Source organism: Leuresthes tenuis, unplaced genomic scaffold, assembly GCF_036924035.1.
Source record: "Leuresthes tenuis unplaced genomic scaffold, fLeuTen1.0.hap1 SCAF_4, whole genome shotgun sequence".
Lineage (NCBI taxonomy): Eukaryota > Metazoa > Chordata > Actinopteri > Atheriniformes > Atherinopsidae > Leuresthes > Leuresthes tenuis.
Window position 1 is genome coordinate 8,677,054 of NW_027325358.1, and position 12,959 is coordinate 8,690,012.

General features: G+C 41.6%; 1 protein-coding gene across 2 annotated transcripts in view; it reads left to right on the forward strand.

Moving 5' to 3' along the window:
• The window catches only part of grk4 (G protein-coupled receptor kinase 4), a 46,904-nt gene that overhangs the window by 2,609 nt on the left and 31,336 nt on the right, over positions 1–12,959 (forward strand). For both annotated transcript variants that reach the window (XM_072384433.1, XM_072384432.1), the window contains exon 2: positions 12,036–12,131. In XM_072384433.1, the coding sequence (XP_072240534.1) occupies positions 12,036–12,131 (96 nt within the window). The remainder of the gene's footprint in view (positions 1–12,035; positions 12,132–12,959) is intronic.

A 12,959-nucleotide genomic window follows, 5' to 3' on the forward strand; every position in this document is an offset into this window, starting at 1 on the left:
GTTTTACAGCCCTCTCTGTATTTACTGTGTCAATTATTACCTGGAGCACATAATGAGTCCGATTTTACACCTTTTAAGTTGCACAGGGTACTAATCTCATTTTAAATCTACTTACCGGAGGTGGATGTTCTCAGATGTCAAAAGGTTTGTTACATTGTCACTTGTTAACTGCTGCAGTGTTACCAGTTACAGAGCAAATTTGACACTTTAGTCACACATTCAGACATAAAACTGATATTGTGGATGCACAGTCTTTGTGACAGTCTCCTTGGTCTCCCTCATGCTTTACAGCATATAGCAGATATGGCTGAACCAGCAGCAGTTTCCCTGCTGATGTGTCCTTAAGCAAATCAGGTTTTCTGTAATTCCCAGAGCTCTTTGTTTAGGAGAGAGGAAATTGGACTGTTAGTCCTAAGATGTGCACACAAACACATGGGTTTTATTGATGGTTTCCAGCTCAGAATCGACACGGCACGTCTGTTAGTGCCGAGAAAAGTGTTTGAGTCACCTGCTCATGTGGAACTGGGTGGCCGGAGTCAGGAGCTGGGTGTGCCCAGTCTGCCACAGCTGAGTTTACACGTCAAAGGAAGTGGTTAGAGATGACACTGCTCTCGGTGCTACCGCTCTGTGTCTGTGATCTTCACACTCGAGTTTGTTATAAATTAGGAATTGGGAAGAGAGTTACAGTATTTAGATGAAGACTGCCAAGAATGCAGTACTTTGCAGTTGCGTGATATGACAATCTTCCAGTTTTACAGGAAGTCAGCTGCTTGGAAATGTTTCTTAGATCCCTGTTGACATATATGCTCTCAGTCATGTGGATCTTAAAACTCAGCATTCAGGAGTCATTTTCAGCATAGCTGTGACTTCAGGAAGGTTTTGTTCAGTATGATATCGGTGGCATCTCATTGCAAACTATATCACTCCACCCATAAGCAGTATTTACTCATAAACAATCGAATGTGATGTATGAGGAGTGCTCGGGTGTATTTATTGTCTGATACTCAAAGAAAATCTTTAGTACACCCTTTATTTAAAAGCACTTGATCTTTTGAAATGGCGTTGGTTTAATAAATCATCCTCCAGACTCTGCTGTCGACAACACTTTGTAGCACCTGAGTTGGCAGAGTATCTTGTTATGGTGTCATAGTGGAGCAGATGGTCGTGTAAAGTCTGGTGAAGGAGAAAAAAATATTCAGTTTACTCTCAAGCAGTAAAATACTTTTGTACTTTCAACTGTCAGAACCCTTAAAGAACCACCTGGAGGGACATTTTGTAAACCAGTCTCATATTAATCAATCGTTTCTATGGAAGGAGGAACCCATATGTGTAGTTTTCTTTAGGTTTGGAACTTATGAAGCCAGCTTGAAATTTTTATGCGAAGGAAACAGTTGCTAACGTTAATACCAACAAAGAAACAAACTTTGTATGTACTAATAGACATGAGAAATTTCCTATATACACTCGAGAGTGTATTTGCATTTTTGATCAAAAAGCTTATTTTTTGGCAGTGCGTCACACCACTGTCTTTTGAATCAAGGATTAAAACAACGTAAAGCTGAGGATTGTGAGTGGTGCAGTTGGAGGAACCTGCTCTGAGGCGTGATGGTGAAGCTTAAAAAAAAAAATGGGTGACATAAACTGACAGCTGGGTGTCTTAGCTTTTTTCATAAACTAACTACATTTCCTAGCATGCCCCTTGTAGAGCTGGTGTTTACATGTTACTCTTGGCTGTGAGTTTTAAATATAGTAGCTGTAAAGAGCAGTTGTGATGGCATGGTTGGAGAAAGAACGGGCTGTCCCTTGTTGAGAAAAGTCAGTTGCACCCCTGGAGTTTAAAGACAAGAAGACACCCCTGTTAACTCAAATGAATTCTGCTCCACTATGGTTCCAATCCTTTACCGTAATCATCTGGTTTTAGGCTACTTTTTTGTGTTTTTGTGTGACCTGTTGACAGCTTATGATTTTTAAGCTAAAGAAAATGGTCAACAGTTTTATCTGAATGTTCCCTACTGTGTAGAAGTCTTGATAGACACTCGTCATTACCTTGTATTTTGCCACGGAAGTGGGAAATAGATGCAGTGATTAGCTGAAATGTGTAAATGTAAATGCAGTATATAAGGCACAAACAGTTTGTATAATTCTAATAGGCTCCAAAGTCAATATTTGGTCTGAGCACCTTTTATTCTTCAATGCAGCTTAGAAAAGCTTTCTTGTAATTTCATTAAATAGTCTTCAGGAACAGTTCTCCAGGCTTCTTGAAGGACATCCCAAAGCTCTTCTTTGGATGTCGGCTGCCTTTTGTTTCGTTCTCTGTCAGATGATCCCACACTGCTTCAATAATGTTAAGGTCCGGGCTCTGGGGAGGATTTATCCTTCATAAGACCTGCTGCCACTGATTTTCAGTCCACTTCTTGTGTCATTCGGCATTAAGAATGGCTTCTTGACAGCCACCCTTCCATGGAGACCATCTGATGAGGCTTGGGCCAACAGTAGATGGATCAGTGGAAGGTCCAGATGCATCTCTCAGGTCCTGTGTCAGGTCTTTGCTGGATTTATTTTTCCTCTTTCTTAAGGACATCACATTCAGATACTGTTTATCTGCTGTAGATGGCCTCTTTTGTCCCGAGCTTTTTTTTTTTTTTAGAACACACTGCACACCCGTGCTGAGATATGCCAAGTTTTCAGCTAATAGCTCTTTGGGAATCACCTCATTGAAGATGTGAAAAAGAAGGCATTGTTCAAAGAAAAAACTTTGATAGACCCTCTAAAAGCACAAAGAACTATTGTTCAAGACCACTTGACTCCAAGAAAGTCTGGCTCCTTGGAAACCAAACAAAGACTGTACGGTAGCAGCTCTGGTAATTTGAGCCAGTGACTTTTTACTGTCATTGATATTGACCTATTTCAGTTTTGACATGCACGTTGTTAAGTATATACACTAATATACTTCTTTTTTTTTTTTTTTTTCTTTTTTTTGCAATGAGAGAACATCCAGAAAAAGGAGCTTGGTAATATAGAAACTTAACCTTTCTATGCAGACTGAAAAATACATTGCTGGGAAATTAATAAACAGTGACCCCACAATTTCCTTTAATATAAAATAATGTTAGTTTATAAACGTATAAAAGATGTCGGCTTATTTTGAAATATTTAATACTTTAATTCTGGGTTAAAACACCAAAAATCAAGTTCTGGTTGGAATCTACTGGTCATTATACAATGTGAATTTTGTGCTTTTATTAATTAGGAATTAGCTGCGCTGGTACACCGTCGCCTCAAAAGTGCTGCAGGGTGAAGGGAGAAAATTTAATTCAGACATGATTAAAATGGCCAACTGTTCAGAATGATAACTTAAACTGTCATTTGTCACTGACTTTGCTTTTAAAAGATTCAAGCTTTAGAAATGTGTAGGTGCTAAGAGGTAATGAAATTGTCCAAAGGGCAGGATGAAATTGGATGTCATGAAGCAGAGATTTATGACTCTTTCATACAAACATGAATACTTTACTGACATGATTACGTGTTAACAATGCACTACAACCCAGCACTTTTAAAGTGTGTGTGTGTGTATATATATATATATATATATATATATATATATATTCTGTTGTGAAGTGTCTGAATGAGACTGGTTTAATTTTTGTACCTTCTGAAATGAAATGAAATGAAATGAAAACACTAGTTTCTCGGCCCGGATTCTTTCCTCCTCTCTGTTTAGCTCATAAGAAACGAGGGAATGTGGTCAAATTGCACACATTCCTCCTGTAAACAAAGAAACTTTAATCCTCTAATCCTTCTACAAATTTCAGCCTTACATAATCAAAGCTCTGATGTTTACTGAAGAACAGTTGAGGTTTAAGCGGACACACCTCTGCTGTTGGTGTCACTAACCTGTGTTCTCTCTTTCTACTCCAGCAGCTGTGAAATTGTAGGCTGCCGGGTCTTTCAGAGCACTTGTGAGTGTTCCTCTGTGACGTTAGCCAGCGTAGCTTTATTGGTTTTGTGGTCGTAGCTGGGCAAACACTTGTTGTCATCACTCTGGGGTGTTTCCTCCAGCTGAGGCTCATAAAACACATCGCTTTGTGACTGTCCCTTGATGTGGGACTCATTTTACGTTTATTACACCCACAAATGGGCTGTGCGGAGACCGAGATGCAGTGTGTCGTGTACTCTGCCCCGCTGCATGGCAATAGCAGCAACACATAGCTGGGCGGCTACCGGGCTGTTCATTAGCACAGTTTCTTGGCAAGCTGATTAAGCATGAAGAGACACTTTTTTTTTTTTTTTTAAGCGCCTCAAGAATATTATAAGGATGTTATACAAACTCTCATATTAAATGTTAAATAAGTGTTTTTCCCATGAGAAGCCAGCTGTGAGTCTGCTTTTAGCAATGTATATGTATATGTTGAAAGAAAAATTCAGTTTTTCTTATAAAGACGTCTTGTGGGAAGTGTATTAAATGTCAAGTTTATCTTTGAAAACATTCCCAGAGTGAGAATTTTGGCATCTACCCTTGATAAATGATGTCAGCTCTGCCTTCGATATGACCCGATGTCTTGTCTTATCGAAGGTAATTGTCAAGGTGTAATAAGTGCTGCGTGTTCCACACTCAAGGCTCAGAGCCTTCGTGTGTTACTCCTCGTACAGCTCTGCCAGGAAGGTAACCAGTGTGCCCTTCATCTGCGAGGCGGTTGGAGATAACTTGTAGTTGGTCAGCCGCTCCGTTTGCCCTCTTAGACACAGAGTCGCACAGCGTCTTGCTCAAGTTTAGTCTCACCATGTTCCCGCTCCGGCCTTCCCTCCCCCGTCTCCCCCAAGGCACAGTGAAAACAAGGGTCAGTTTTCAAGTATGTCTCGGCTCTATTTGATGGAATATCTTCAGCACAGAGAGCTGGGGCAGAGGAAGGAAAGGTCTTGCAAAACACCACAGCACGCTGCTGGAATGAGCAAGAGCGCATGTTTGAGTCAAGTGTGTGTGTGTGTGTGTTTTGTGCTCATGTGAAAAACTGCATGTCCTACCTCATGTGAGACCCACCGCCTCGTTGGTTTGTTGTCGTGTCCTGGTTTTCACTCAGATGTTGAAATGTTGTTCACAGTTTGGCACGTGACGCGCGTTTTCTCCCCCGGCCATATGGCGGGAGAGGAAAGTCTGGCTATAAAGAATTAATGAAGGCATAACGGGAGGAAAAACGTTTTTATACGGGGAAGGGCAGCAAGAGAGAGGTGAGGATTAGATGAGAGCAAAGCTGTTTCTCTTTTCCTCGCTCAGCAGATGTCTTTCAGTGCAAGTATACAAACGGATTGCCTCATGCAAGCGCAGTGCCTTTGCTGCGAGCAGGTAATGCAGGAACTCACGACTGATGTTTCCCTTATCAGGAGCAGCACCGGCCGTTCAGTTTTCACGGCCAGGCTTCATTGTACCTATGAGTGTCTGCGTGCTCATATTTTGATAGGCTTAAAACGATGAGTGACCCTCTCGAATTTTCTGCCGTTTCAGTCATGTTTTTTTGGATAGTAGTGCCACCATGTGATCCAAACCTACCTGTATTGATGCCCCAAGGTGGGGGGTCACATCAGAGGAGTGATGTGATGGCACCAAACAGTCATGTTGGCAAAAAAACATCTTGCTCAATTATTAGTGTTTTGAAAGTTAGAAAATGAGTTGTTAGTGTAGCAAATGTAGAGTTACACAACGGCATGTTTTTCTGTTGGTCTTGTTTTTTGTTTTTTTCTAACTTTCACGCACAGAACTTTGAAACCGTCTTTTACGGCAGGGTTGAGGGAATTAAACTCCTAATGACCCGAAGCATATTGTGTGAAGGTGTAAAACTTGCCGCTTGCTGCCACGGTCGGTCTGTCGCTGTCGCAGACGAGTCGGATTTTCTGGCCTTGTGGCTGTTATTCACAGTGTCAGCGTGTGACGTGTTCATCAGATGGATGAGCAGCTTCTCCCATATGGTGACTGAAAATAAAGATGAGTTGTGAAGACGGCAGCGCTGCACAGCTCTGTGTTTGTGATGATGTCTTTTTACAGCTTCTTTCTGTCATTTTTTACCTAATGACAAGTTAAGTTGTGCTTATAAAGGCAGTGTGTATTCTTCTTTTATCAGTGGTAGCATTATATTTCAGTGTCTAATTTTGCTGACTAGATAAGAAAAGTCATTTGAGGCTTTGACGCCTTGAAATTAACGTCAACATCTGTTTTTCAGCGCGTTTGAAACCCAACATCATCTGTACACAAGTATCTGACTTAACAGTAAGAGATTTTGTGTGTGCAGCGAATTGTTTCGTGGAAAATTCGTTATTTCCTTTGTCGTTTAATCTAATTCTGTCTTCTGAATGAATCCAAACAATAAAACCTATTTTAGAATGTGAATGCTTTTTAGACAAAGTGTGTTTGGTTTGGGTGGACATGCTGTTGTTTCGTGCATTTAAAACTTGAATGAAATAATCTGTGTTTTCTTTTTCTACACAAATGCAAAAGTAAATTTTCTTTCGAGTAAATGCTGAAAATGTCTCTGCCCTGGGGTGGTTTCACCTCTTTCCAGGCTTTGATTTTTAGAAGTCTGAAAGAGGTTAGTCACGTTACTCCTGTCGGCCCACCTTCTATTCCAGCTTTAACTTTAGGATGACAAATAAGCTGTGAACTCCGTTTAAACTCCTATTGGTAAATAGTTTTTATTAAAACAAATCTGCTTCCAGTTAAGATGAAAGGGAGCAGGGGGGAAAGAGATTTAAGCATGTTATGAATGGTGTTTGACTGTATTTTTCCTGCACGTACACCACGGGCATTTGAAAACAGCCACTGATCTTGGGGTAGGAGACAAAGCAGAGACGGAGGAGAGCATGAACGTACGTTTGCTAATGGAGTCATAACTCAGTTCAGACAGTGAGAGACAAACAAACAAGAGCTTCATGAAAATGCACTCGGTGAGATCTCTGGCTCTTTGTGTTTCCCATACTTTCATTTCTGAATTCACACAACCGGTCAGACTTGAATGTAAAGGAAATACAAAGGAAAGCACACTGATAATCCCTCTCTACCATAAACAGTGCAGCAAATTAGATTGCAGTGATAGTTAAATTATTGTCTTGTGACATTCGAGCATTAAAATAAAAAAAGTTTTCCATCGGATGCACTCATGTCCCCTGAAAACACGCCACACTGTTTGCTTTTGTCAACAAGGTGGCTTTAAACACGCTGAGGATTAAGTTGGATCATCTATTCATCTGTGGCCTTCTTTGTGGCATTCTGCTTTTGTTGGATAGTCAACGGTGGTGAGTGACAGGAAACATGGGAAATAGCAAAAGAGGGGAGGTGGGATGAGAGGCAATTGTGGCCAGTCTAATTGAAACCAGAGACTCTGGTGACATGTTGCACATCTTATTTCTGTGCGACCGGGATGACCCTGCTGTCTGTAAATCTTTCAAGGAAAGGAATGTACATCCTTGTAGTCGGGCAGCGTGTCTCATCGCAACAGCTTTTGAATCTCATCAGACCTGCTCGTGTGGCTGCTTGTCCCAAGATCTTGCGTGATGATCTCAGAGCTGGCTGTAGCTCGGCTATGAATGAGCGAAACTGCTCTGAAGTCAGTGTTTATGGAGGGCCCCGTTCTCTTGGAGGGGTGAACCAAAGTTAAATAAATACTCGCTCCGTCCTGTCTGCATTAAGGGGCCTGCACACATGGCTTTGACGTCAGAGTGACATTAAACAGGGTGGAGTGGCCCAGCTGGCTTTGACAGGCATATATGCACATGCATACTGACTCTTCAACAGCTTGCTATTAAAATCTCTCTTTTCTCATCTGTATCTTTGCTTATTTTGTCATTTTCCTCAGTTTGTTCCCGTCTTCTCTTTTCTTCCATTTGACCTCGTATGAAATAAAAGCACCGTCACTTCCAGGCTTCACTCACACGGAAAAGGCTTTCATAATGTGTAACTTCTTGCAGAGCTGGTTTCTGGCCAAGTGTATCCACAGATTGCTCCTTGAAAATAACCAGCCAGGTGTTGTCAGTCGTCAGCACATACCACGGCACAACATTTTTGTGTGTGCTTGCATGTCTACATTTACATGTGTGTACAGCAACAGGTCTTTCAGCATAGCTGTCCCTAACACCATGAGAGCAGCGGGCTCTTACAAGCTTGTTTAACACGGCACTAACTAGTAGTTGTTCTTATCGTTTCTATCAAGCACTATTAAGTTGTTACACGTTTAAGAATGTGTCAGTTTTTAGGATTAGATTTTTTTTTTCTCAGAGTTACTGGCCTCTCCTTAAACATTAAGTTTAGAATAGGCCACAACCTGACTGTACCATTTGGTTTTGCAAATTAATTCACGGTGTTAATGCCAACGGATGCTTGTCAAATCGCAGTTGGTTCAATATAAGTAGGCAATCGCCTGGAGATAAACAACGCAGCAATTCTCCACTCGGGTGTCATTAAACTATAGCGGAGGTATCAAGATGATGTCTTTAAAAGAGCGGCAGTTAAACCTCGAAGTGTAAATATTGATTAAAAAGTGCCATTTCTGGTCTTTTATACATGCAACGTTAGACAAAGTGATGGCGGATGATCATGGTCGGCAGGAATTATGGGCCCATCAGGTAATCGTGTGATTAAGTGCCGACATGCATGTTATCTGTTGATGTTGACTTTGAGTGCATTGATGAACGAAAAAGGTTTGAAAATGATGAATTGCGTTGCAGAAAAAGAACGATAAGGACGTTTTTGTCGAGGTGGGAATGTGCGTGCTGTACAAAAATCTGCCCGTGTGTGTCAGTAAGATGTTGTTTTGCAGGTGTTTGACCATCATGACCTCCTGTACATATCGTGTTGAAGCTGTCACATTTCACTGGCGGGACAGCTGTTGTCTCTTGAACTAGAGGGCAGAGGATTTCCCTCACTGTTGTCGTCAAGCTGTCAGGCTCCATGGCTTACCTCAGCTCGGGCTTGTGTCAACTCAGTGCTATGAAGTAATGGAAAAAAAACCAAAATACGTGTGCTTGAAAATGGTTTAAATCCGCTGACTCTGAAGCCTGATATCTGTCTCCGCTTTCTCTTTTTCCATTCTATTGCTTTGTAACATTTTTTACTTTCTATACATGCAGTTTGGCTTTTTTCAAATGAATAAAACCCACCAGGAGAAGATATTGGCATTTATTTGTATTGTTAATTTTCTATCGTTCTGACAAAAACCCAAAATGCTTCATACCGATGAGCTTTTTTGAGATCCATCCATTTTCTATACCCGCTTAATCCGTCTGTCGGGTCGCGGTGGGGCTGGTGCCTATCCCAGTGGTCATCGGGCGAGAGGCGGAGAACACCCTGGACAGGTCGCCCGTCCATCACAGCTTGTTTTTTTTAGATTTATATTGAAATTTAACATTGATACTGACTGAACTGTATCATTTGGTCCATATTCAAAAGTTAAATTGGCTTAATTTACATGGATATAGATAGATTTCCATGTATTTTTATATAGAAAGATGTATTTTTTGTGTTACACAGTGCTTGGGTTGAGCTACATTTCTTTAACTACTTTTAAAAAAGGGCTTATATTTTTCAATATAAGATAACATGGAGAATTTGTTTGGTGTTAGTAATTGATGCCAACCCAAGATCAAATAGGAAGAAAATGACACTTTCTTTGGTGTTTCTATGCTGACTGTTAATATTTGTTGACGTTGTGCTTATATTTGGCACCATCTAGCTACGCTTTTTAAACCTTTCACATAAAAGCCAGCAATTATTGTTTTTTTACACAAACAACATTTAGTGAGTCTGAATTGGATTGCTGTGCGTTTAAGCACTTGGTTTGGTTAGTTTGTCCTTGTGTGAACACAACGAAGGCACCAGAACAACTGAACCAAGACTTTTCAGTGGAGGTGGTCTCAGTTTGGCCCCAAACAAAATCTGAAGTGGTTTGTTTTTGGTGTGACATGATCTGACCTCGATGGGGCTTTGAGTTAAAAGGCTTATTCAGTTTGACATGCTTATGGTTAACATGTCGTTGTCAGCGTTTGCACCTTTGACATCCGAAGACGACACACTCTGGATGTTCTTACTGGCTAGACGTAGGAGCCGTATCAATTGCTGTATCAATATGTGTAGTTGATTAGAGAGGCAGCTGTAGACACACACTCATACGGTGGCTCTGTAACTACTTCTTCTGCCAGCTCAAAGGACATCAAGTAGCCTCCACTGCCATTCCACCTCCATCCCTTACAAACAGAAAGGAAGGCGCGTCAGTCCCCACTTTGACTGGGCGGTGTAAAAATGGCCCCTGTTCTTTTGGTGACTTTAAAGAGAACGGTATAAAGTCTTTCTTACACTGGTAAAAGAAAAAAAAACTCACTAACATCTGGCTTTCGAGTGCTGTGGAAAGTGTTTACTCGACATTCAGTCCCATGTCAAATGACTTCTGTAGTCACGGGTATTTATTTGCTCTGGCTCTGATCGGCATTGATCATTTTCATTGAGGGTGCTGTGGTGGCGGCTGCAACAGTGGGCACAGCTCAGTCTTTCTTTGCTGAAACACACGTTGACTGACCTTAATGTCTCACATGGAGGTCTGATACAGAGAGCAACGACTTTCTTGACAAAAAGATCAACCTTTACTTGTTGGCAGCTCACTTTCAGTCATTGTGTGGGCTGGTGTCTGCGGTTGATTTTATTTAAAAAAAACAAAACAAAAAAAAAACTTCTTATTATCTCAGAAACTTTTGCTTACAACATGCTTGTCTCCTGAGAGTTTGTGGTAGTTTCTGGGTTTGTTCTGAATACACTGTAGCCCCCAGAACCCAGTAAACATGTTACTTCTGGCAGTTGGAGTTGATTTTATCAACTTCTATTTATGGTGGTAGCTGTGTTTGAAAAGCCCTTTTAAACACTTTGCTCTTGCTGTAAAAATGGCATAATCGAAACCAGAAGTGCAGTTGTGTCCTATCAAAGTCAGAACAAACTTAAAGTAGATCGTATCGATCGAATTTTGACAAAAATTCAGCAACTGTATTGCTAAATCCTCACCTGAGTTTTGTTCTGAGATCGATTTTGATGTACTGTGCTGAGATAAGCTCAGACTTCATTTGAACATTTGCTCACAGAACAGCGGGCTCAAGGAAAGAAATCTGATGTTTGGACCTGTCTCAGGAGAAAAAGCACCATGTTGATGATTATGTAAATAATCTGTTGGTGTGAAAGCGCCCTGATGACTAAATTCATTCTAGTTCTAAGATGGTCTGCTGGAAGAAGTTTAAGTTTTGATTGACTGCTGACAAAATGATGTATCTACTTGTGAGGAGGGAAAATATATGTAGGTTAGTGTCAGATTCTTTTCATATTTGCCCATTTTGATGTCACAGACTGTACAATTCAGATGGAAATTGAGGGATTTGACAGGGGTGACAGTGGCGATGAGGTGCGATCCTATTTACCCTTCAGAATACCCCACAAATGACTGTGTTCAAATTTGGTGAAAGTTCAGGTTCAGAATACCTCATTACAGGTTTAATCTTAACACTCACATACACCTGTGAATACACACACACACACACACACACAAATGCTGCTGTTAGAATGAGCGATTCAGTAAGATATAAGGAGTGGCCCAGGTCCTCTTGAAAGTTATTCACCTCTAACGTGAGGCTTGACTGCCCAACACCAATCTGTGTGAGAGAGATAATCTGTTAATGATAGCTTAAAGCTAATGTTTGACTAAGCTTCACTGTGTGTGTGTGTGTGTGTGAGACAAGATGTGTGCCCCATGATCTTTGAAGCTGTCAGCATTCTTCATCACATGCTCTGTCATAATGCATAGAGGCGACTGGTGAGATGAACCAGCTGTCCCTGCTTCTGGTCACACCAAGGTCAATGTGCTTGAAGACACACATTCAAGGGCGCTCACACATACACACACACACACACACACACACACTTGACTAAATGCCTTCTTATTCTTGCAGTGACAGTGCCAGTTGTTGGATGTTGCAGTGATTTGTTTCAAGTTCTGACAGAAATCTCTTTTGTCTTTCAGGTGGAGGAGGAAAGAGGAACGGCCGCAGCAAGAAATGGAAGGAGATGCTAAAACTTCCACACATCAGCCAGTGTGAGGAGCTACGCCGCATTATTGGTATGAAAAAAGGAGTGTTTGTGTGTGTTTGTGAGGGTGTGAGGCGAAAAGATAGCTTGCCATGCTGTGTCGTTGGGGTGGATCCGACTGTGGGAGGAAGTTCAGATTGGACTTCCTTCCTGTTTCTACCCGTCTCCACCCGCAGTTACAGGCAGGGGACAGGAAACGGCATGCGTGTGTATGTGTGTGTTTGTGACTTAGACAGGGAAACCGTTTGCACTTTTGTTTCTTGATATCAAAGTCTCTTTTAACATCACACGCATGTCTGTTCACACATCAAATCAAAATGTGCCCCCCACCTCCGCTGCTTCCTTCCTGTTCTCAACATCCAGGTTCAACTTGAAAGTGGAGGCAGGACTTTTTCTTTGTGGCCCAGACAAGTGCCCTGCTCCTGGGCTACATTAGCTTCTCACCCACCATGGTTCCCTGAATGCCACAGCACAAGCGTGTGTGTTTGTATGTCTAATAGTGCGTCAGAGCTATCTCTGCCAGAGATTGCAGTGCTGCCCTCCCCCACATACTCGCATACCCTCCCTCTTCTCTATCTCCATGCATCCCCCATCCACTATCTGTATCTCCTTCTCCTTCCCTCTTTCAGCCACTTCAGAGAGTGGCAGAAGAGAGGAGAGTTATGAAAAACACCAAACCAGAGAGAGGCTTTTTTTACGTTGAAAGGAGAGCTCTTTTAAGAACACGAGAGGATAAGAGGGCGGCCAAGTTAAAGGGATCTAGATGCACTTACTCCCCTCAGTAATATCTCTTACTCAGCACTGATTGTCCCTTGTCATCATGTCTTCACATCCCAAATCATCGCTGAGATCTAATTGT